We start from the raw sequence: 23,974 nt of genomic DNA, 5'->3' as shown, positions 1-23,974 counted from the left end.
AGGCTACATGATAAAGTTGCCATGGTAGCTGTGTTAAAAACGTGATGCGTTACATTTTCTGTGGTCTCATGATGAAGTTTATTGAAGTGCGTTTTGTATCATTGAGGTACATTCACTACTTCATGTAATAAAATAATTCATAGAAAAACAAAGTCAAGAAAAATAGAATATCTCTTACAGTCACAGTGAATGTACTTATTCTGTCCTATTGCAGGAATATATGATGGCTTGGTTTAGAAGGTGCTGAATAACTGAAGACATTTATTTCAGGCATGCAGATGATTTGCCATGCTTTTAAGACATCAAATCTGATGAATGGATTGACAAAATCTTTACTGGAAACTGCCATCCAGATCTTACAGGAATACTTTATGATTATCAGAACCACAAGTCATGCAGTCTTATAACTGTATTTAATGACGGTACTTGGGCTTCATTCAAGGGGTTAAACTGTTACAATTTGTACATAGTATCCACTTATACAGTCAGTATATAGAACAGATATAGCCTATATTTACTGTCATTTGATTGTGGAGAATTATCCCAAAACCTGCTGCATTCTGACCTTACATTTCATAATTTAGCTTGTTCAGGATGACCTACAGGAAGTGCATTTACCACGGTGACATTTTAACAAGGATAACAATTTTTATCATACTCTCCATCTAACATGGTGACATTTTAACAAGGATAAAAATGTATCGTACTCTGCTTCCCTTTCTTAAACGTTCCATGTTGCCATGACAATGGACTAACACTTGGAGCCAGAGTTGTCAGTATCGCTAGATAGTCTCGTTTCTCCCTTCTCGCTCTCAGACGAGGGTAGCTCCTCGCCTGACGGAGTTGTGTTCAAGTCCTGCCTGGTGGGCTGGGTGTTAGGAGCGGCCTGGGGGCCAGAATCACCTGGTTTGGACGGCTGAGCTCCGTTTGCACACACCACTGCGCCCTCTGACCTGCTGAAGCTGAACAGCTTCCCTGGGCTGAAGGTCCTGCTGGGGGATTGAGACTTCTCCTGGTTCACGGAAGCAGTCGTCACCACGGTCCCCGGCGCTGGTGTTACTGACAACGGCTCCTTCTTCAACTCCGGAGACTTCCGGAACTTGAAGCTGAGGAAACCTGGTAGTTTTGCTTCTGCCCCGGTTGGGGACTGAGGGGATCGGGCCGTGCCCGTAGAGAACTTCCCCTGCTGGGGGAAGATCTGCTTGAGCTTCATCACGTTGTTGTTGCCCAGTAGAGAACTGGGTCTCTTGGGCTTGTCCCCAGGCTTGCCCTGGGTCTTGTCGTGGTGGTGCTGGTGGTCAGCCTTGTGGTACTCGCTCTCCTGCCGGGCCTCGGCCTGGAGCTCAGCCTGACGCTGCAGCTCCTCCTCCTCACGCCGCCTCCTCAGCTGCTGCTGGAAGTGCTGCTGGGCCTGATGCTCGTGCTTCTGCATAGGAACAAGGTAATATACAATATGTGGCATAAAGAGAGCAGACATTTTCTATGACCAGCTTTGGTTTGTGTCATGACTGTGTAAAGTTAAACACCATATGCTGACATCAACTTTCATGACTGTATGAAATCTGTTCAGTAATTAAATTATAAGGACAGCGTTATGTAGACCAACGTTACTGGAGAGTTCAAGTGAAGTGTCAGAGGCATATCCTTTTGATGCATTCAGTACAAAAAGATGCCCTGATGGACTCAAACATACTACAGTGTCTGTATGATGCAGGCATACACGATTCAAAGATTTTTTTGAAACGCTATGAAGACACATAAAGGACACAAACTTGGGAGGATGATAGTGATAGACACGGACAGTATATAACAGCTTGCTCTGTGGATTTGGCCAAGTGTTTCAACCTATGCAACTGTACCTTGAAAGCCTCCCTTCGACGGTACTCCAGTTTGGCCATCTGGTCTGCGACCCATCCAGGGATATCAGGGATGGCCACATGGATGACGTATTTGAGGAGGATGGCAAAATGCTGTCAGCCCCAAAACAACAAAGGATAGACTGAGCAAACAGTGACATAAAAACACAGAAAAGTGTAATTCATCTATACCAGAGTGGAAAGAGTGTGACGATGCCATGCTGTGTGTGTGATGTGTAGAGGGAGCTGCTTGATCTTTTCAAGCCGGCAAGCTCAGTTGGTATAGCCTAAGACTCTTAGTCACAGGGTTGTGGGTACGAGCCCCACATTGGGCTCATGCCTTTCAGCAGCTCTTGTTCTTCTCAATTACCTGTCAAGTCTTTTTCAATTTTAAAAAAGACAGCACAATATGCATCTACATTATTGTACAACGCTGAAATTGATTTTCAAAACAAAATGCTGTATTTGAGTGAAGGCTGTTGACTTGTGCTTAAACAGCCCCCCCCGCATTGTTTTATAGTCCGTACTCTGTGTGATTTATGTACAGCCTCCTTGGTTTTGAGAAAGGTGCTAAAACACAATGTCCACTGCATTATTTTACCTCCAGTACCACGATGGAGATGATGACCATCTCTGGGCTCAGCCAGGGGAAGAGACGCTGCAGCTGACCACACTGGCCAATGAGGTAACAGTTCACCATGATGGCTATCAAGCCCATGGCCTCCATTGCAGTCTGCACACAGAAAGAGAAGAGATTAAAATATCTCAGAGGGAAATTATCTTTATGAAAGAAATAGCTGTTGTCTTGCTTTTTTGAAGAATTGCATGATTTTAAAATGGTTCTCTAAGTTTAAGCTTAATTGCAGGTGAGGTAAATATGTATTTAAATATATGTCCTGGGACATACTGTACTATGATAAACTCATAATTGGAGAATAGGAGTGATAGTCTATGATTTTTGCCTTTTAAATCACAATGAATAAGATTACAGGCATAGGGGGAGCTGATCCTAGATCAGCACTCCTACTCAGAGATGTCTTTGAACACGAGCCCAGATGTGAGCGACCACTAACCTGCCACTGTCCGATGCTTTCCACCCTCTGGCCAAAGGGCCTCTGCAGGCCAGTACAGAGCTTCAAGGCGTCACTCCGGATCTCTATAATGTTGTTGATGAGTGCGCACATGGCAGCCAATGGGAAGGCAGAGGAGAAGAGCACGACGTAGCCAAACTGGATGAACATCTCCTGGTAGTCCTGCAGGGTGTCCTGTTGGGTCAGAGGTCAAAAATCAGTCATATAACTGCATGGGCTGTCATTGAATAGCATTTGTGTTTGAATCACTTTTTACTTCAAATCTGAATGCACTATGCTTTGTATGCACCAAATACTAACTCAAGTCCATTCAAATGAAACTAAACATGTGTACAATATAACCTAATGCACTGTGATGCATTGATACATAGACAGCAGATCCAGTTCATAACAACAGATCTGACAACTAAGCCATACCTCATACGTCTGCATGCAGCTCTCCATCTCTGCTTGGGTAAGGATGACAGACTTGGGCTCCTCAGGTGGGTCAATCCAGGACTTTGTGGATTCTTTCTCTGGGATTGGATTTTTCCGTCTCTGACATACTACTGTGTCATAGCCACTTGGTGGGGAGACACTAGTCTCCTTGGTCTCAGATAACTCATAGTCACTGTCATCGTCGCCCATCTCAAAGATGCTGGAAGGATCCATGCCCTCCTCCACCATCGTGGGACTGTCCTCCGGGAAGCTGTCCTCGGGCTGGGTCGCCATGGCAACGTCCCTGGCAACATCCACCTTCTCATTGAAGCTAATTTTACGCTGCCTCAATGTGTCATTTATGTCCCACTCTTCCTCTGTGAACCTGTAGCCAGCCTTTAGATCCCCTCTCTTGTTCTGTTCTGTCTGTCCATTCACAGGATGTGTGGCAAGGCCTTTGGGGCCTAGCAGTGATTGGATAGTCCATGAAGCCTGGGCCTTTCCTAGAGCCAGGCGGCTGTACTTGATCACTATGGCCTGGAGAACTTCCCACACGATCTTGGGAGTAAATACTCCTAGTTTGTGGTGCTCGTACAGATAAGGCTGGAGCACCTCCTTGATGTTCTGGAGAAACTGGCGGAAGATCAGGAGAGTGGCTAGCATCTGTGAAGAGATCATTTGAGTGATTCTGTTATTGCTGTTCTTTGGCGAGAATTAATTTTGTTCAATCATGTTTTCCATTTTTCAAACCTAATTGACAGATTTTACCTCCTTTAGTCGATCCATGTCCTTGAGGTAGAATCCGATGTAGAAAAGGCTAAGGTAAGAATTTATAAACTCAAACTGCAAAATGAAGAGAAGGAGTCTGAATGAGACATGACATTTCTAAACATATATACAACAGTGTTAGTCAATAAAACACCCTTTGGATAATAGAGAACAGTAGGAATAAAATAAACGTGAAAAGTCTAACTTACAAAAAACATTTTAATGATGAGATTATTCTCATAGGCACTCTGAAGTCTGTAGTTCTCTGTAACAAAGTGATAAGAATCATTAAAATACATCGCTCCATTTGATACTGATTACTGAACAAACCTGTATGATCACTTTATACTAAACCTGAAGAGATCAGAGCCAGTATTCGTAAAGTGTTTGCCTTGTAGATGACATGAACAGGGAGGGACCTGATCCCAGATCACTACTCCTTCTCTGAGTCGGGCCCTCACTGCTAGTCTGGAAAACCTGACCCTAGGCAACACAGAGGGTCTGGTTTCAATGATGGAATCTTTTGGCATAGAGGAACTATGTCACTTCCTACGTCGTTCAGGGGAAAATATTCCCGGAGACTCTCCCATCAAACCACGAGGCAGACATGCCAGAATGTGGCGATTCAAAACACAAGTTTGCAGGCAAAAGCATTGAAGTTGTTTTAGTGAAGGGTAGTTGATGTAAACTAGCCATTTGTGAAATGCACTCTAAAAATAACCTCTGTGATCTCAATCTTGCTAGCTACTATTTAGTATTTTATTCAAGCGGATAAAGTAGTGATGTGGTTCATGTCATAAAGAGTTCATCATTGAAACCAGATCCTAGTTGCTGTTGCCTAGGTCCGGTTTTTGAGACGACCCCATTGTTCCGATCATTCCTCACCTGTTGCTCATATCAGTGAATCTCAGCTGAACGGCTTACCCATATCATTGAGCCAGTGGGCGATCTTCCTATACACCTCACCACATACAGTCACAACGATGGCCAGCAAAATTTTAGGAATGAATCTTGTGATACTGGGTAACTCCTTAATTTCCATCACAAACTCCTATAAAAAGAAAGAAGAGATCAACCAAAAAAATAGAAAAATTGAATTACAGCAAGACAGGTTAATTAACCCTTGAGCCATTATCTTTGATCTTAAAAGCACTTATCCCTGAAAAGTTGTGATTTAAACGGCAGTACACACTAACCATTTCTGACACTAAGGAATCCTATAGAGCGATTGTAATTTAAAGGACTTATTCCCATGTTAGTCGAGACTGCATTTATGGTAATAGTTGCATACAGTGCATTCAGAAAGTATTCAGACCCGTTTTCCACATTTTGTAACTAGTCTCCCAGTCCCTGGTGCTGAAAAACATACCCACAGCATGATGCTGCCACCACCATGCTTCACCGTAGGGATTGCGACAGGTTTCCTCCAGACGTGACGCTTGGTATTCAGGCCAAAGAGTTCAATCTTGGTTTCATCAGACCAGAGAATCTTGTTTGTCATGGTCTGAGAGTTCTTTAGGTGCCTTTTGGCAAACTCCAAGCGGGCTTTAATGTGCCTTTTACTGAGGAGTGGCTTCCGGCTGGCCACTCAACCATAAAGGCCTGATTGGTGGAGTGCTGCAGATATGGTTGTCCTTCTGGAAGGTTCTCCCATCTCCACAGAGGAACTCTAGAGTTCTGTCCGAGTGGCCATCGGGGTCTTGATCACCTCCCTGACCAAGTACCTTTTCCCCTGATTGCTCAGTTTGGCCGGGCAGCCAGCTCTAGGAAGAGTCTTGGTAGTTCCAAACTTTTTCCATTTAAGAATGATAAGAGGCCAATGTGTTCTTGGGGACCTTCAATGCTGCAGAAATGTTTTGGTACCCTTCCCCAGATTTGTGCCTCGACACAATCCTGTCTCAGAGCTCTACGGATAATTCCTTTGACCTCATTGCTTGGTTTTTGCTCTGACATACACTGTCAACTGTGGGACCTTATATAGACACGTTTACTGCTGCTCTTTAATTATTTGTTACTTTATTTCTTATTTTGTTAGGTATTTTTCTTAAAACTGCATTGTTGGTTAAGGGCTTGTAAGTAAGCATTTCACTGTAAGGTCCACACCTGTTGTATTCGGCGCATGTGACAAATAAAATTAGATTTGATTTGTGTGCCTTTCCAAATCATGTCCAATCAATTGAATTTAACACAGGAGGACTCCAATCAAGTTGTAGAAACATCTTAAGGATGGTCAATGGAAACAGGATGCACCTGAGCTCAATTTCGAGTCTCATAGCAAAGGGTCTGAATACTTATTTAAATAATGTATTTCTGTTTTTTATTTTTAATACATTTGCAATCATTTCTAAAAACCTGTTTTCACTTTGTCATTATGGGGTAGTGTGTGTAAATTTGATGAGGGAAAACATTTATTTTATCAATTTTAGAATAAGGCTGTAACGTAACAAAATGTGGAAAAAGTCAAAGGGTCTTGAATGCACTGTACAGTATGTCGGCTCAATCGGAAATTACATGTACATTTTTTTGCGCAATATTGTACTGCTCCGCGATTTGGATTGTAATCAAGCCCTAACGATACTTAGTGCTTTTTGACGAAGGAAACATGTGAACAATAAATATTATTAAAGAGACTTAAGCTGCAGTCCTCAACCTTCTTTCAATACTTCAATAGTGGACCATGCTTGATTCCGATGGCTAAGGACTTGCTTCAATCTGTAGCACGGTTTAAATTTAAAGGTCATTTCCTACTGCCGCCGACATATGCAGTGTTTAAAAATGCCTTTAAATGTCAATATAGCTATTTTCTGTTGATTTCTGTCTCTTACCTGCATCTCCAGACAGACAAGCATGGCCAGGAAGACAAAGCAGAGACAGAGGAGACAGATGGGGAGGCTGACCATCCACCTGAAAATCGTCCTCTTCCAGGGTGGGTAGTAAAACTCCTCACAGTCTGTTATGGGGCTACACCGCTTTACACCCTGAAAAACACACACAGTCAGACACACACCAACTAAAATGCTAGCCCCCAACGTGGGGCTCGAACCCACGACCCAGAGTTTCACACGCTACCAATTGAGTTAACCGGACCTAAGGAGGATAGAGACAACTTCCCCTTCAGAAACCCCAGGGCCCCTTGGAATTCACACAACACTCTCTGAACCTATATCTCATATTACTTATCCCTGTAGACCCGTAAACTCTGGCCCTGTAGACCCGTAAACTCTGGCCCTGTAGACCCCTAAACTCTGGCCCTGTAGACCCCTAAACTCTGGCCCTGTAGACCCCTAAACTCTGGCCCTGTAGACCCCTAAACTCTGGCCCTGTAAACCCCTAAACTCTGGCCCTGTAGACCTCTAAACTCTGGCCCTGTAGACCTCTAAACTCTGGCCCTGTAAACCCCTAAACTCTGGCCCTGTAGACCTCTAAACTCTGGCCCTGTAGACCCCTAAACTCTGGCCCTGTAGACCTCTATAGTCTGGCCCTGTAGACCCCTAAACTCTGGCCCTGTAGAACCGTAAACTCTGGCCCTGTAGAACCGTAAACTCTGGCCATGTAGAACCGTAAACTCTGGCCCTGTAGAACCGTAAACTCTGGCCCTGTAGACCCGTAAACTCCGGCCCTGTAGACCCGTAAACTCCGGTCCTGGGACAGCTGTATGAGGTTGCTGATGGAATTTCTACTTTGGCCATTGTCCTGAAGGAACCAAACAGCATGGGTAGTAATCTAAGATCAGGATTCAATCCATGATGCGTTGTAGAGCGCTGTGGACAATGTGTCTTTTAAAGGCAATGTTCTCAACGTCTGCAGACATTCATGGTAACAGGGCAGATTTCAGCTCAATCGGAAAGTATCTTTAAATGTCAAGTGCTCTACAACGTGCTCAGATTGAATCTCGGCCCAACTCTGAATGAATAGGATGCAATAACAAGACGCTCACCCGAAACTGGGGTCTAGGATCTTCAAGGGACTCGGCAGGAGTATCCAGTGTCCCCCACCTGTATGCCAGCTCGGCTTCTCTCCGCTTCCACCTCTCCAGGAAGAGTGTCGCCCACACCACGTTGAAGAGGGCAAACACCACACAGCAGATGTCCTGGCTGGTCTGTGGGGGAGTGGAGAAGTGAGTGAGCCACATGAGATACATACAGAATAGGGGAATCTTTCTACTAAATATCAACAACAAATAACACTGGAAATGTATCACAGAGCACAGAGATGGTAAGTGCTATGGTGGGTGAAATACAGTTTTGTAGTCTAGGCCAACACATCCATATTTTTTCACATTAATTTTTATGTGGTGATTAGGAGAGAAAACACATACAAATAGATTCCAACAAATCCAATCAAATCAAATGTATTTACAGTGGGGACAACAAGTACTTGATACACTGCCAATTTTGCAGGTTTTCCTACTTACAAAGCATGTAGAGGTCTGTAATTTTTATTATAGGTACAATTCAACTGTGAGAGACGGAATCTAAAAAAATGTAAAAAAAATATCACATTGTATGATTTTTAAGTAATTAATCACCTACCAACCAGTAAGAATTCCGGCTCTCACAGGCCTGTTAGTTTTTCTTTAAGATTCCCTCCTGTTCTCCACTCATTACCTGTATTAACTGCACCTGTTTGAACTCGTTACCTGTATAAAAGACACCGGTCCACACACTCAATCAAACAGACTCCAACCTCTCCACAATGGCCAAGACCAGAGAGCTGTGTAAGGACATTAGGGATAAATTGTAGACCTGGACAAGGCTGGGATTGGCTACAGGACAATAGGCAAGCAGCTTGGTGAGAAGGCAACAACTTTTGGCGCAATTATTAGAAAATGGAAGAAGTTCAAGATGACGGTCAATCACCCTCGGTCTGGGGCTCCATGCAAGATCTCACCTCGTGGGGCATCAATGATCATGAGGAAGGTGAGGGATCAGCCCAGAACTACACGGCAGGACCTGGTCAATGACTCGAAGAGAGCTGGGACCACAGTCTCAAAGAAAACCATTAGTAACACACTACGCCGTCATGGAACGCAAGGTCCCCCTGCTCAAGCCAGCGCATGTCCAGGCCCGTCTGAAGTTTGCCAATGACCATCTGGATGATCCAGAGGAGGAATGGGAGAAGGTCATGTGTTCTGATGAGACAAAAATAAAGCTTTTTGGTCTAAACTCCACTCGCCGTGTTTGGAGGAAGAAGAAGGATGAGTACAACCCCAAGAACACCATCCCAACCGTGAAGCATGGAGGTGGAAACATCATTAGTTGGGGATGCTTTTCTGCAAAGGGGACAGGACGACTGCACCGTATTGAGGGGAGGATGGATGGGGGCATGTAAAGCGAGATCTTGGCCAACAACCTCCTTCCCTCAGTAAGAGCATTGAAGATGGGTCGTGGCTGGGTCTTCCAGCATGACAACAACCCGAAACACACAGCCAGGGCAACTAAGTAGTGGCTCCGTAAGAAGCATCTCAAGGTCCTGGAGTGGCCTAGCCAGTCTCCAGACCTGAACCCAATAGAAAATCTTTGGAGGGAGCTGAAAGTCCGTATTGCCCAGCGACAGCCCCGAAACCTGAAGGATCAGGAGATGGTCTGTATGGAGGAGTGGGCCAAAATCCCTGCTGCAGTGTGTGCAAACCTGGTCAAGAACTACAGGAAACATATGATCTCTGTAATTGCAAACAAAGGTTTCTGTACCAAATATTAAGTTCTGCTTTTCTGATGTATCAAATACTTATGTCATGCAATAAAATGCAAATGAATTACTTAAAAATCATACAATGTGATTTTCTGGATTTTTGTTTTAGATTCTGTCTCTCACAGGTGAAGTGTACCTATGATAAAAATTACAGACGTCTACATGCTTTGTAAGTAGGAAAACCTGCAAAATCAGCAGTGTATCAAATACTTGTTCTCTCCACTGTATATAGTCCTTCTTACATCAGCTGATATCTCAAAGTGCTGTACAGAAACCCAGCCTAAAACCCCAAACAGCAAGCAATGCAGGTGTAGAAGCACAGTGGCTAGGAAAAACACTCTAGAAAGGCCAAAACCTAGGAAGAAACCTAGAGAGAAACCAGGCTATGAGGGGTGGCCAGTCCTCTTCTGGCTGTGCCGGGTGGAGATACAAGTGAGTCATTTTAATAGCTACATGTAGTCTAGTTCTAGATCTGTTTGTGCTATCTTGCAAACTCCTACACTCTGTCATTGTCAGATTATGGACAAGGATAAACTACATTGTGTATGATACAGTTTTAGGAAAAAAGGTGCTGCTTAGAACCTAAAAGGGTTAAAGAACCAAATTTGGTTCCAGGGATATCCCTTTTTGCTCCAGGTAGAGCCCTTTTGGGTTCTATGTAGAACCATTTCCACAGAGTGCTCTACATTAAACCCAAAAGGGTTATACCTGGAACCAAAAAGGCTTGTACCTGGAACCAAAAAGGTTCTCCTATGAGGACAGCTGAAGAACCCTTTTGGAACCCTTTTTTCTAAGATTGCACTATTGACAGGTACACTACAATTAAACATTTTAGAACACCTACTAATTCAAGGGTTTTTCTTAATTTTTTACTAATTTCTACATTGTAGAATAATAGGGAAGACATCTAAACTATAAAATAACACACATGGAATCATGTAGTAACCAAAAAAGTATTTAACAAATTAAATATATTTTATATTTGATATTCTTTAAATAGCCACCCTTTGCCTTGATGACAGCTTTGCACACTCTTGGCATTCTCTCAACCAGCTTCACCTGGAATGCTTTCCCAACAGTCGTGAAGGAGTTACCACATATGCTGAGCACTTGCTGGCTGCTTTTCCTTCACTCTGTGGTCCGACTCATCCCAAACCATCTCAACTTAATGAAGGTCAGGGGATTGTGGAGGCCAGGTCATCTGATGCAGCACTCTAGCATTCTCTTTCTTGCTAAAAAAAAAGCCCTTACACAGCCTGGAGGTGTGTTGGGTCATTGTCCATGTTGAAAAACTAATTATAGTCCCTCTAAGCCCAAACCAGATGGAATGGCGTATCACTGCAGAATGCTATGGTAGCCATGCTATTTAAGTGTGCCTTGAATTCTAAATTAATCAAAGACAGTGTCACCAGCAAAGCACCACCACAACATAACACCGCCACCTCCATGCTTTATGGTGGGAAATACACATGCGGAGATCATCCGTTCACTCACACCGCGTCTCACAAAGATACGGCGGTTGGAACCAAAAACCTCATTGGACTCCAGACCAAAGGACAAATTTCCACCAGTCTAATGTCCATTGCTTGGGTTTCTTGCCCCAAGCAAGTCTCTAATGAACTTATCCTCTGCAGCAGAGGTAACTCTGGGTCTTCCTTTCCTGTGGTGGTCCTCATGAGAGCCAGTTTCATCATAGCGCTTGATGTTTTTTCTGACTGCACTTGAAGAAAGTTTCAAAGTTCTTGAAATGTTCCGTATTGACTGACCTTCATCTCTTAAAGTAATGATGGACTGTCGTTTCTCTTTGCTTATTTGAGCTGTTATTACCATAATATGGTAAGAAGCAAATAGGGCCATCTTCTGTATACCCCCCTACCATGTCACAACACAACTGACTGGCTCAAACGCATTAAGAAGGAAATAGGGCCATCTTCTGTATACCCCCTACCATGTCACAACACAACTGACTGGCTCAAACGCATTAAGAAGGAAATAGGGCCATCTTCTGTATACCCCCTACCATGTCACAACACAACTGACTGGCTCAAACGCATTAAGAAGGAAATAGGGCCATCTTCTGTATACCCCCTACCATGTCACAACACAACTGACTGGCTCAAACGCATTAAGAAGGAAATAGGGCCATCTTCTGTATACCCCCTACCATGTCACAACACAACTGACTGGCTCAAACGCATTAAGAAGGAAATAGGGCCATCTTCTGTATACCCCCTACCATGTCACAACACAACTGACTGGCTCAAACGCATTAAGAAGGAAATAGGGCCATCTTCTGTATACCCCCTACCATGTCACAACACAACTGACTGGCTCAAACGCATTAAGAAGGAAATAGGGCCATCTTCTGTATACCCCCTACCATGTCACAACACAACTGACTGGCTCAAACGCATTAAGAAGGAAATAGGGCCATCTTCTGTATACCCCTACCATGTCACAACACAACTGACTGGCTCAAACGCATTAAGAAGGAAATAGGGCCATCTTCTGTATACCCCCTACCATGTCACAACACAACTGACTGGCTCAAACGCATTAAGAAGGAAATAGGGCCATCTTCTGTATACCCCCTACCATGTCACAACACAACTGACTGGCTCAAACGCATTAAGAAGGAAATAGGGCCATCTTCTGTATACCCCCTACCATGTCACAACACAACTGACTGGCTCAAACGCATTAAGAAGGAAATAGGGCCATCTTCTGTATACCCCCTACCATGTCACAACACAACTGACTGGCTCAAATGCATTAAGAAGGAAATAGGGCCATCTTCTGTATACCCCCTACCATGTCACAACACAACTGACTGGCTCAAATGCATTAAGAAGCAAATAGGGCCATCTTCTGTATACCCCCTACCATGTCACAACACAACTGACTGGCTCAAATGCATTAAGAAGGAAATAGGGCCATCTTCTGTATACCCCCTACCATGTCACAACACAACTGACTGGCTCAAACGCATTAAGAAGGAAATAGGGCCATCTTCTGTATACCCCCTACCATGTCACAACACAACTGACTGGCTCAAACGCATTAAGAAGGAAATAGGGCCATCTTCTGTATACCCCCTACCATGTCACAACACAACTGACTGGCTCAAACGCATTAAGAAGGAAATAGGGCCATCTTCTGTATACCCCCTACCATGTCACAACACAACTGACTGGCTCAAATGCATTAAGAAGGAAATAGGGCTATCTTCTGTATACCCCCTACCATGTCACAACACAACTGACTGGCTCAAACGCATTAAGAAGGAAATAGGGCCATCTTCTGTATACCCCCCTACCATGTCACAACACAACTGACTGGCTCAAATGCATTAAGAAGGAAATAGGGCTATCTTCTGTATACCCCCCTACCATGTCACAACACAACTGACTGGCTCAAATGCATTAAGAAGGAAAGAAATTCCACAAATGAACTTTTAAAAAGACACACCTGTTAATTGAAATGCATTCCAGGTGACTACCTCATGAAGCTGGTTGAGAGTGTGCAAAGCTGTCATCAAGGCAAAGGGTTGCTTTTTGAAGAATCTCAAATATAAAATATATTTTGATTTGTTTAACACTTTTTTGGTTAATTTTGTACATGATTCCACATGTTATTTCATAGTTTTGATTTCTTCACTATTATTCTACAATGTAAGAAATTGAAAAATAAAGAAAAAGCCTTGAATGTGTAGGTGTTCAAAAACTTTTGACTAGTAGTGTATATTGACCAGTGTGAGATCTCCATTAGGTAATGTGATGCTGCACCACCTACCTGGTCAGCCTCAGCCAGGATCCACAGCAGGAAGCCGATGACTGCAGGGTACAGCATGGAGTTGGTGTAGAAACCCAGCCAGGCAAAGTACATGCCAATCTTCACCCCAAAGTAATCACAGATGTCATCTGACACACAGACATGACACCAACAACATGACAGACAAAGACAGACACAATGGGTTTTTGGCTTCAGTTAGTAAATTATATATTTAAGAAATGTGTATCTTTCCATTGATATTGTATTTGTAGTGCAAATGATATTATCTTATTCTATGATAGAATGATCAATTAATTGTAACAATTAAGCATGCTATATTGTCTCAACGGGTGCTGCTCACCCAAAGGCTGTCTCTCACAGACAGCTTGGACCCATGACGTCATCAGCTGACTGAGGATCCGTTGCTCGTGTAGAGGAAACACTTGATAGATTACTCCTCTGGCCATCAGCTCTGGAACTGATCAGTCAATAACAAAGCTGTCTCAGATTTTATTGTGATGCTGAAGAGTCAGGCAATGAGTAAATACAAAAACAATTGTTTACTGATTGGTTGTCCCTCCAGAAAGTGGAAGTTGTGAAGGACTTCTCCTTGTTTGGCTCGCAGGTTGTCCAGCCAGTACTTGATGATGCTCTGACGCTCCTGAAGAAAAGATGTGATCGAACAACCGCAGAGTTTGAGGGAACAAGGTAAAAATCAGCAACAGGACATATATCAGAGCTGTTTAAATATGTTTGGAGATCATAGCCGTAACTGATACGAACCTGGGAGGTGAAAAAGCACAGCTCGCTCTCTATGTTCTCGTATATATTATCCTCTGCACAGGAAAACCTATGTGTTCCACCTCCATACTGTGGTTTGACCACTTTGCGCATCCCCGTCAGCTCTGCACCACGCAGCAAGCTGAGGAGAGGAAGACAAGAGGGGAGAAGGACACAAGCTTTATTTGACAGTCCTGTTTCAGATGCTATTTACCTGGTCCCATATCTGACTGTTCTGTCTTGTCAACTCCTCCTATGGTCATTGTCAAACCAACCAACAGAGCACAAACAGATCTGGAACCAAGCCACTATTTATGAATGTGATGTTTACGAATGATGTGGTAACAATATTTTTTTATTTCACCTTTATTTAACCAGGTAAGCTAGTTGAGAACAAATTCTCATTTGCAACTGCGACCTGGCCAAGATAAAGCATAGCAGTTCGACACATACAACAACACAGAGTTACACATGGAATAAACAAAACATAGTCAATAATACAGTCGAAAAAAGAAAACAATACAGTGAGTGCAAATTAGGTCAAATAAGGGAGTTAAGGCAATAAATAGGCCATGGTGGTGAAGTAATTACAATATGGCAATAAACACTGGAATGGTAGATGTGCAAAAGATGGATGTGCAAGTAGAGATACTGTGGTGCAAAAGGAGCAAAATAAATAAATACAGTATGGGAATGAGGTAGATAGATGGGCTGTATACAGATGGGCTATGAACAGGTGCAGTGGTCTGTGAGCTGCTCTGACAGCTGGTTCTTTAAGCTAGTGAGTGAGATGGGAATCTCCAGCTTCAGTGATTTTTGAAGTTCGTTCCAGTCAGTGGCAGCAGAGAACTGGAAGGAAAGGCGACCAAAGGAGGAATTGGCTTTGGGGGTGACCAGTGAAATATTTATGCTGCAGTAGTTTATGTGTTGGGGGGCTAGGGTCAGTTTGTTATATCTGGAGTACTTCTCCTATCCTATCCGGTGTCCTGTGTGAATTTAAGTATGCTCTCTCTAATTCTCTCTTTCTTTCTCTCGGAGGACCTTTAAAAAAAAAATGTTTTACCTTATTTAACTAGGCAAGTCAGTTAAGAACAAATTCTTATTTTCAATGACAGCCTAGGAACAGTGGGTTAACTGCCTGTTCAGGGGCAGAACGACAGATTTGTACCTTGTCAGCTCGGGGGTTTGAACTTGCAACCTTCTGGTTACTAGTCCAATGCGCTTAACCACTAGGATACCACTAGGCTACCCTGCCGCCCTAGGACTATGCCTCAGGACTACATGACATGATGACTCCTTGCTGTCCCCAGTCCACCTGGCCGTACTGCTGCTCCAGTTTCAACTGTTCTGCCTGTGATTATTATTATTTGACCATGCTGGTCATTTATGAACATTTGAACATCTTGGCCATGTTCTGTTATAATCTCCACCCGGCACAGCCAGAAGAGGACTGGCCCCCCCACATAGCCTGGTTCCTCTCTAGGTTTCTTCCTAGGTTTTGGCCTTTCTAGGGAGTTTTTCCTAGTCACCGTGCTTCTACACCTACATTGCTTGCTGTTTGGGGTTTTAGGCTGGGTTTCTGTACAGCACTTTGAGATATCAGCTGATGTACGAAGGGCTATATAAATACATTTGATTTGATATACCTGCTTGAGCGTGTGCTACGAGTGGGTGCTGCTATGGTGACCAGCGAGCTGAGATAGGGTGGGGCTTTACCTAGCAGAGACTTGTAGATAACCTGTAGCCAGTGGGTTTGGCGACGAGTATGAAGCGAGGGCCAGCCAACGAGAGCGTACAGGTCGCAGTGGTGGGTAGTATATGGATGGCACGGGTGGCACTGTGATAGACTACATCCAGTTTGCTGAGTAGAGTGTTGGAGGCTATTTTATAGATGACATTGCCGAAGTCAAGGATCGGTAGGATGGTCAGTTTTACAAGGGTATGTTTGGCAGCACGAGTGAAGGAAGCTTTGTTGCGATATAGGAAGCCAATTCTAGATTTAACTTTGGATTGGAGATGCTTAATGTGAGTCTGGAAGGAGAGTTTACAGTCTAGCCAGACACCTAGGTATTTGTAGTTGTCCACGTATTCTAAGTCAGAGCCGTTCAGAGTAGTGATGCTGGATGGGCGGGCATGTGCGGGCAATGATCGGTTGAATAGCATGCATTTAGTTTTATTTGCGTTTAAGAGCAGTTGGAGGCCACGGAAGGAGAGTTGTAATGGCATTGAAGCTCGTCTGGAGGTTAGTTAACAGTGTCCAAAGAAGGGCCAGAGGTATACGGAATGGTGTCGTCTACGTAGAGGTGGATCAGAGAATCACCAGCAGCAAGAGCGACATCATTGATGTATACCGAGAAGAGATTCGGCCCGAGAATTGAACCCTGTTAGGTAACGACCATATAATTAACATTTAACCATTACAATTCCGACATAAATGCCATGTAAGAAGTGGAGTGTCTTACTTCTCAAATGTGGTTGTAATAAAGAATGCGTAGCCCTGTGTGTGTTGATGCTGTCGGATCTGGATTGTAACTTGTGGGATTCCCAGTCGGATGTGGTTCAGCAGCCATAGCAAGGTGTGGTCGTCTATGGTGTCTACAAAGGAGTAAATTGTCAGTTCCTATGTCAGAATTTGTATTTCATTTATTTAAATCAGCCCAATTGCCATGAATTAATACTGAACCTCTGTCACAGTCATTCAATGCTTGACATTTTTTTAACACTTGACATTTTAGTAATTCATCAGGCTGATCAGACTCTTGGAACATTCAAATAAGGAGGCTGCATCAACAACATTCTTCAATGCTTGACAGAGGTAGCAACGGTAACCATGGGACGGTGGACCCATGAAAAGGTCAATACAATCAAATGAGGTAACCGCCCTAGTGTTTATGGGGTCTTCATTTCATCCCATCCTGCAAGAATGAGTGCAATAATTCATATCCAACCCAATTTTAGTTGGGATCCATGTGGCAAACTTGCTTTGACCAATGAGATCCATTTGTGTGAACCCACACAGCATGTGTGCAGAATTATAGAGTGCCTAACTCTGAAACAAACATACAGGTAATGGATATTATTCAATCGTCCCTGCGGACATCAACGAGTGATTGGCTCATTGCCCACATCGGCCAATAAGACTCCCCCTCGAAGTTTCCCATCATGATTGAGGAGACTGAACTGTGGAAGGTGAAGGTGGTGATTTAGCGTACCTGAGAATGTCATTAGGATATCACAGTCTTCCGTGGGCACCATTTTCAGCCAGGATTTATGGGACATGATGTACTGTCTGGCCTGCGAGAGGCGTTTCCCAAACAAATTATCTAAAGGGGAAGAGGTAGAGGGGAGGAGAGAGACAGAGAGAGAGAGAGAGAGAGAGAGAGAGAGAGAGAGAGAGAGAGAGATGGAGGGTAAGAATAGTCCACATCAGTCAGTACAGTGAAATGGGGACATCATTTCTGGTCCTAACTTGTAGACTTGTTTACGTGCTGCTGTGCGGTTTGTTGCTAACTGCCAACTTTACGGTTTTTACTTTTTAATTAACGTTTCATATTTACATTTTTTCCCTCGCTCAACTTTTTCAACCGGAAGTTTTATCGTCAGGACCTCACCAGCCGAAGCTAAGTAGTAACATTAACCTTCCAATTGCAATTGCTGTATTCATAATATAAAGGAGGACGCCTGATGGCGAGGATAGCTGTGTTGCAAGCCCAGCTTCAGACACAATCGTTAGGAAAGGGTCATTTAAGTGTAGGAAAGGATGAAACAGCGTCTGTGCCACAAATAAGTACATATAGTATCAATCCCCTCGCACGGTCCCCGCAGCCGGACAACTTTCTCGTGGCTTCTGGAGGGAAATGCTGATAGGAAATGCAGACAGAAACTTTCAACCGGTTCTCCCCGTTAAGCAACCGGTCGGAGTCAGAGGCCTAGTCTTCTCTGATCTCTACTCCTCCTGTTACGGGGTCTGAGACGCCGAAGCCTCCCACCATTAGCTCTGACAAATTGAAAACCCTAGTCATTTGTGAATCCATTACTCGCAGTATTAGACTTAAGACGAATCATCCAGCGATCATACACTGTTTACCAAGGGGCAGGGCTACCGACATGAATGCTAATCTTAAAATGGTGCTGGCTAAAACTGGTGAGTGTAGAGGGTATAGGGATATTGTTATCCACGTCGGCACCAACGATGTTAGGATGAAACAGTTAGAGGTCCACAAGCGCAACATAGCTTCAGTGTGTAAATCAGCTAGAAAGATGTGTCGGCATTAAGTAATTGTCTCTGGCCCCCTCCCAGTTAGGGGGAGTGATGAGCTCTACAGCAAAGTCTCATAACTCAATCGCTGGTTGAAAACTGTTTTCTGCCCCTCCCAAAATATATAATTTGTAGATAACTGGCCCTATTTCTGAGACTCACCCACAAACAGGACCAAGCCTGGTCTGCTGTGGAGTGACGGACTCCATCCTAGCTGGAGGGGTGCTCATCTTATCTACGAACATAGACATGGATCTAACTCCCCTAGCTCCACAATGAGATAGGGTGCAGGCCAGACAGCAGGCTGTTAGATTAGTGGAGTCTGCCACTAGCACAGTCAGTGTAGTCAGCTCAGCTATCCCCATTGAGACTGTGTCTGTACCTCAATCTAGGTTGGGCAAAACTAAACATGCCGATGTTCGCCATAGCAATCTCACTGGAATAAAGACCTCCATTCCTGTCATTATTGAAAGATATTGTGATATCTCAAAATAGGCCTACTTAAATGACCTTTTAATGGCGTCAGACTGAGGCTCTGCATCTGTACTCGTGCTCCTAGATGTTAGTGCATATTACCCAAGTGCAAGCCTCTGGCTTCCTGTTAAGTCTATTTCAATGTTTTACTGCTAACCTACAAAGCATTACATGGGCTTGCTCCTACCTGTCTTTCCGATTTGGTCCTGCCGTACATACCTACACATACGCTACGGTCACAAGACGCGGGCCTCCTTATTGTCCCTAGAATTTCTTAGCAAACAGCTGGAGGCAGGGCTTTCTCCTATAGAGCTCAATTTTTATGGAATCGTCTGCCTATCCATGTGAGAGACGCAGACTCTGCCTCGACCTTTAAGTCTTTATTGAAGACTCATCTCTTCAGTAGGTCCTATGATTGAGTGTAGTCTGGCCCAGGTGAATGGAAAGGCACTGGAGCAACGAATTGCCATTGCTGTCTCTGCCTGGCCGGTTCCCCTCTCTCCACTGGGATTCTCTGCCTCAAACCTTATTACAGGGGCTGAGTCACTGGCTTACTGGTGCTCTTCCATACCGTCCCTAGGAGGGGTACGCCACTTGAGTGGGTTGAGTCACTGATGTGATCTTTCTGTCCGGGTTGATGCCCCCTTTTTGGTTTGTGCTGTGCGGGAGATCTTTGTGGGCTATACTCGGCTTTGTCTCAGGATAGTAAGTTGTTGGTTGAAGATATCCCTCTAGTGGTGTGGGGGCTGTGCTTTGGCAAAGTGGGTGGGGTTATATCCTGCCTGTTTGGCCCTGTCTCTGAGTATCGTCGGACGGGGCCAGTGTCTCCCGAATCCTCCTGTCTCAGCCTCCAGTATTTATGCTGCAATAGTATGTGTCGGGGGGCTAGGGTCAGTCTGTTATATCTGGAGTTTTTCCTAGCCACCGTGCTTCTACACCTGCATTGCATGTTGTTTGAGGTTTTAGGCTGGGTTTTCTGTCCAGCACTTTGTGACATCAGCTGATGTAAAAAGGGCTTATAAATACATTTGATTGATTGATTGATTGATTGACATGGGTGACAGATGGAGAGGGAGGATTCTGCCAAAATGCCAAATCCTCATTGTCAGCTTCCCCATTCTTCTGCCCATCAACAAGGCCAAAGCAGTGTGTTACTGCATTCCGCTGTCTAAAAGTTAGAAATGGACACAGGGCCTCCCGTGTGGCTCAGTGGTCTAAGGCACTGCATTGCTGTGCCTCCAGAGACTCTGGGTTCGAGCCGGCCGCGGCCGGGAGGTCCATGGGGCGACGCACAATTGGCCTAGCGTCGTCCGGGTTTGGTCGGTAGGGATATCCTTGTCTCATCGTGCACTAGTGACTCCTGTGGCGGGCCAGGCGCAGTGCACGCTGATCAGGTCACTAGGTGTACGGTGTTTCCTCTGACACATTGGTGCTTCTGGGTTGGATGTGTGCTGTGTTAAGAAGCAGTGTGGCTTGCTTGAGTTGTGTTTCGGAGGACGCATGGCTCTCGACCTTCGTCTCTCCCGAGCCCGTACAGGAGTTGTAGGGATGAGACAAGACAGTAACTACTAACAATTGGGGAGAAAAAGTGGGTAATAATAAAAGAAATGGACACAGATCATCCCAAATTAGAAAGTATTAGACATGATCATTTTCTACATTGGCATGATTGAAAAAGAGTTTGGCTCCTCTTGTACAACACAGGGTCTGTGTATTTAAGTTGTTTGTACAACAGAAGATAATGCACACAGTATTTACTCTACAAAGCTGCAGTACTTGTATGGTAGCTTTGGCACACTGCAATTGAAAACCAACCACTACATGGGAGGTACTAAACACAGGATCTGCTGATTTTAAAGTGCCCAACTTAATCCAGTCAAACCACGTGACACCAAATAAGAATGAGAAACGTTGACTGGCAATCCCATAAATGTTCTGTTACTGACATGTCCTGTCCTCTAAAATGCCCTGCCATCTCTCTGTCTCTCTCTCTTTCACTTTCTCTGTCTCTCACTTTCTTTCTCTCACTGTCTCTCTCTTTCACATTTACACCCACACACAGACACCACTAGGCTGATTTAGGGGTTGGGTTAAATACAAAAGACACATTTCGGTGGATGCATTCGGTTGTGCAACTGACTAGGTATCCTCTTTCCCTCCCCTAACGTGTGAGCCATGTCTAGATTGTGAAGTGAAATTAATCTTGTCACTCTAACCAGGTGCCACTGTAGGGCTTTAGTTATGAACAGCATCAACTACTCTATCATTCCCCATTCTTACACAACTAAATTGTATACTTTTATCTTCACTGCCAACACTGTTTAAACCTAGGTACTGCTATAGTGCTGGGACTGCTAGGTCTACTAGTAGCAGCGTGTCAAAAGCCATCTATCAGCAGATATAGGAAATGGGGTCATGTTCCTTCTACAGTACCTACTGACTTTACTGTGGTGCTCTTTTCCTAACCAACACTTTTACTTTATGATCAACATAATTCTGCCCAATATAAATTACAGGCCAATTTTGTGTGCGTGAGTGTGTGTACTGAATGGAGGACAATAGTCTGACTGTAAAACATGTAGAAATGCAGTCCAAAGCCTACTGAATGTGGGTTATCCCCATGTCCCCTCATTCAATAGCATATCTGGGCCTGTATTCATTAGGCGTCTCAGAGTAGCAGAGCTTATCTATAATCGACAAGGCTAAACTGATCCTAGATCATCACTGTACTCTCAGACGCTTTATGAATACAGGCCCAACTACTTGCTACTACTTGCTACTTTGCAACTACTTAACATGTTAGCTAACCCTTCCCCTAACCCTTTTAGATAACTATTTGCCTAACCCTAACCCTTCCCCTAACCTTTTAACCTAACTCCTAAACTGAACCCTAACACCTAGCTAACGTTAGCCACTTAGCCAACTAGCTAGAATTCGTAACATAGCATAGGTTTAGAAAATGTCGTAACATATTGAACGTTTTGCAAATTTGTAACATATTCTGAGTTTTGCTACTTCATTATGTATATAATACAAATTGTAATTCTAAACATATATGAAATGTGTGATGGACATCCACAAATTGACTAAATGGAATGTCTCGGATTTACATATAGAATAATACCAAATGCTCTGAGACCAGTTTGATCTCCATCTCCAAATTGATAATAAAGCAATGTCCTGTGCCATACAGTTTTCTTTTGGCACTGCTGCTGATGACTTTCTTCAACCGTTGCAAAACATACCAGTCAGTTAGCTCTCGCCTCTACCACGTTGTGACAGAATTTTCAAAAACAAAAGGAAGTGCGGTTAAATGCGTCTGAGATGGTTCCGATGACTGCCGGCTTGCTGCGATATTGTGAACTATGTGCTGAGTATTTGCGTAAGAAGTGTGGACGTGTAAGACATGTGTGTGATTGCACATTGCGCAATCCATTTTTTTTCAAGACAAAGTTTTAATAAAATAGCCACTTTTGGCTACTCAAATCCAACATGAAATATTTAGCTTTTAATCGGAGTGTCCGTTTAAACTCCCTTGTTTGACTGCTAGATTACTGAAATAAATAATGTAATCCATTATTTATTACAATACATAGCTGACATCATAACAATATAATAGACTGAAATGCAGTCCCACTGCCTTGGACCCATAGGCTAGGCTACACCTGTGGGACCACAAAAGACAGCTGCCACATTCGGCCCTGCTCATCGGAATGCGCACAATGCTACGAGGCTATGATGCAGTATTGTCAAACATTCACGCAAAATGCCATGTACCCCAGTACTTGAGGGTAATCTCATACACCGTTCATATTAGGCTAGATGCCACGATTGTTTTTGGTGCGTCGCATTGATCATTTTCCTCCCTACAACCATCTAACTTGAATTCATGCACCTCACGACGACAAATACTCTATTCCTCAAGACACTCACCCAGGACACCGAACGACATTGAATACGTCTGTTTTTGCTTAGTTATCTTGACGTCTTCAGTGGGCACCATCCTCTCCCCTACTCTGTCGTCGTCCGCGGTGCTGTTTACAGACGCGGTGGGATCAGGTGCCCCAATCGTCACGATCATGGTGCATTAAAAGACAGCGCTACAACTATGGAAGGTGATGTTGCATGAGCATTGTATGAACAGGGTTGGTGATACCCGCCTACCCTACCTGTTCGTGCTATGACTTGAACCTGGCAGAAAGAGTTTGGTTGTAACAGGTTCTCTCTCCCTTGAGCGTTCATATGGAGAAGGTCTGGGCGTGTATTTATAAATAGCGTCAAATTTTGGAATGCTGATCTATGATCAGGTCCCCCATGTCCATGTAACTCATTCATTAATATGATTTAAAATACAGAACTGATCATAGATTAGCACTCCTACTCCGAGACACTATGAATACGGGCCCTGATTGTACGTACTGTAGAGCCAAAATATCAAAACCATTCAGAGTACTTTTATCTCAAAAGGACCCCTTACCTCTAATCAAAATGATGTGATCTGCAAGTCATTATTATAGATGCTCACGAAGAGAGTACTTGGATAGACCTATGAGAAACCCGTATTTGCAATAAATATAGTTTGTGTTTAAAAAGCCCCTTTGGAGTGCACCGATTTATAGGAGATACTTCTCAATGCCGTTATACTTTCAGATTCTGCAGTACAGTGTCATGGCCGCTAGAGAGCAGTCGTGTTAAAGTATGACAAAGACAGACGCTTCTTGTTGGTATAAAGGGCAAGAGACAGGACATCCCGATGAGGTGCCAGCCTGCTTGTTACCTTGAGGCCCTAACTAAACTCCTACAGGGAACACTAGGTAAATGATCTGGGCCCGTATTCATAAAGTGTCTCAGAGTCAGATTGCTGAGGT

The 23,974-nt window shown here is 43.9% G+C and overlaps 1 protein-coding gene across 1 annotated transcript; it reads right to left on the bottom strand.

The window, feature by feature from the left end:
- Nucleotides 1–59: 59 nt before the first annotated feature.
- LOC112227080 (anoctamin-8) lies at nt 60–23,325 on the bottom strand. The gene is made up of 17 exons (XM_024391908.2): nt 23,040–23,325; nt 17,587–17,697; nt 16,837–16,969; nt 14,378–14,516; nt 14,159–14,255; nt 13,956–14,072; nt 13,616–13,743; nt 8,070–8,231; nt 6,958–7,110; nt 5,057–5,183; nt 4,342–4,397; nt 4,133–4,207; nt 3,365–4,027; nt 2,930–3,121; nt 2,458–2,589; nt 1,860–1,970; nt 60–1,426 (listed from the first exon to the last, which is right to left on the bottom strand). Exons 1-17 carry the CDS (start codon nt 23,185–23,187, stop codon nt 752–754), a joined length of 3,219 nt encoding a protein of 1,072 aa, XP_024247676.1. The 5' UTR covers nt 23,188–23,325; the 3' UTR covers nt 60–751.
- Between the last annotated feature and the right edge of the window lie 649 nt (nt 23,326–23,974).

Source organism: Oncorhynchus tshawytscha, linkage group LG28 (assembly GCF_018296145.1).
Source record: "Oncorhynchus tshawytscha isolate Ot180627B linkage group LG28, Otsh_v2.0, whole genome shotgun sequence".
Lineage (NCBI taxonomy): Eukaryota > Metazoa > Chordata > Actinopteri > Salmoniformes > Salmonidae > Oncorhynchus > Oncorhynchus tshawytscha.
This window is presented reverse-complemented; position numbering and strand designations above follow the sequence as displayed.

Coding starts and splice junctions, on each gene's coding strand:
- LOC112227080 (XM_024391908.2), bottom strand. CDS start 23,187: ATGATCGTGACGATTGGGGCACCTGATCCCACCGCGTCTGTAAACAGC. Junction 17,698..23,039: donor AATGTCGTTCGGTGTCCTGG/GTGAGTGTCTTG, acceptor CTTCCCCTTTAG/ATAATTTGTTTGGGAAACGC. Junction 14,517..16,836: donor ATTACAACCACATTTGAGAA/GTAAGACACTCC, acceptor TCCTCTCCTCAG/CTTGCTGCGTGGTGCAGAGC.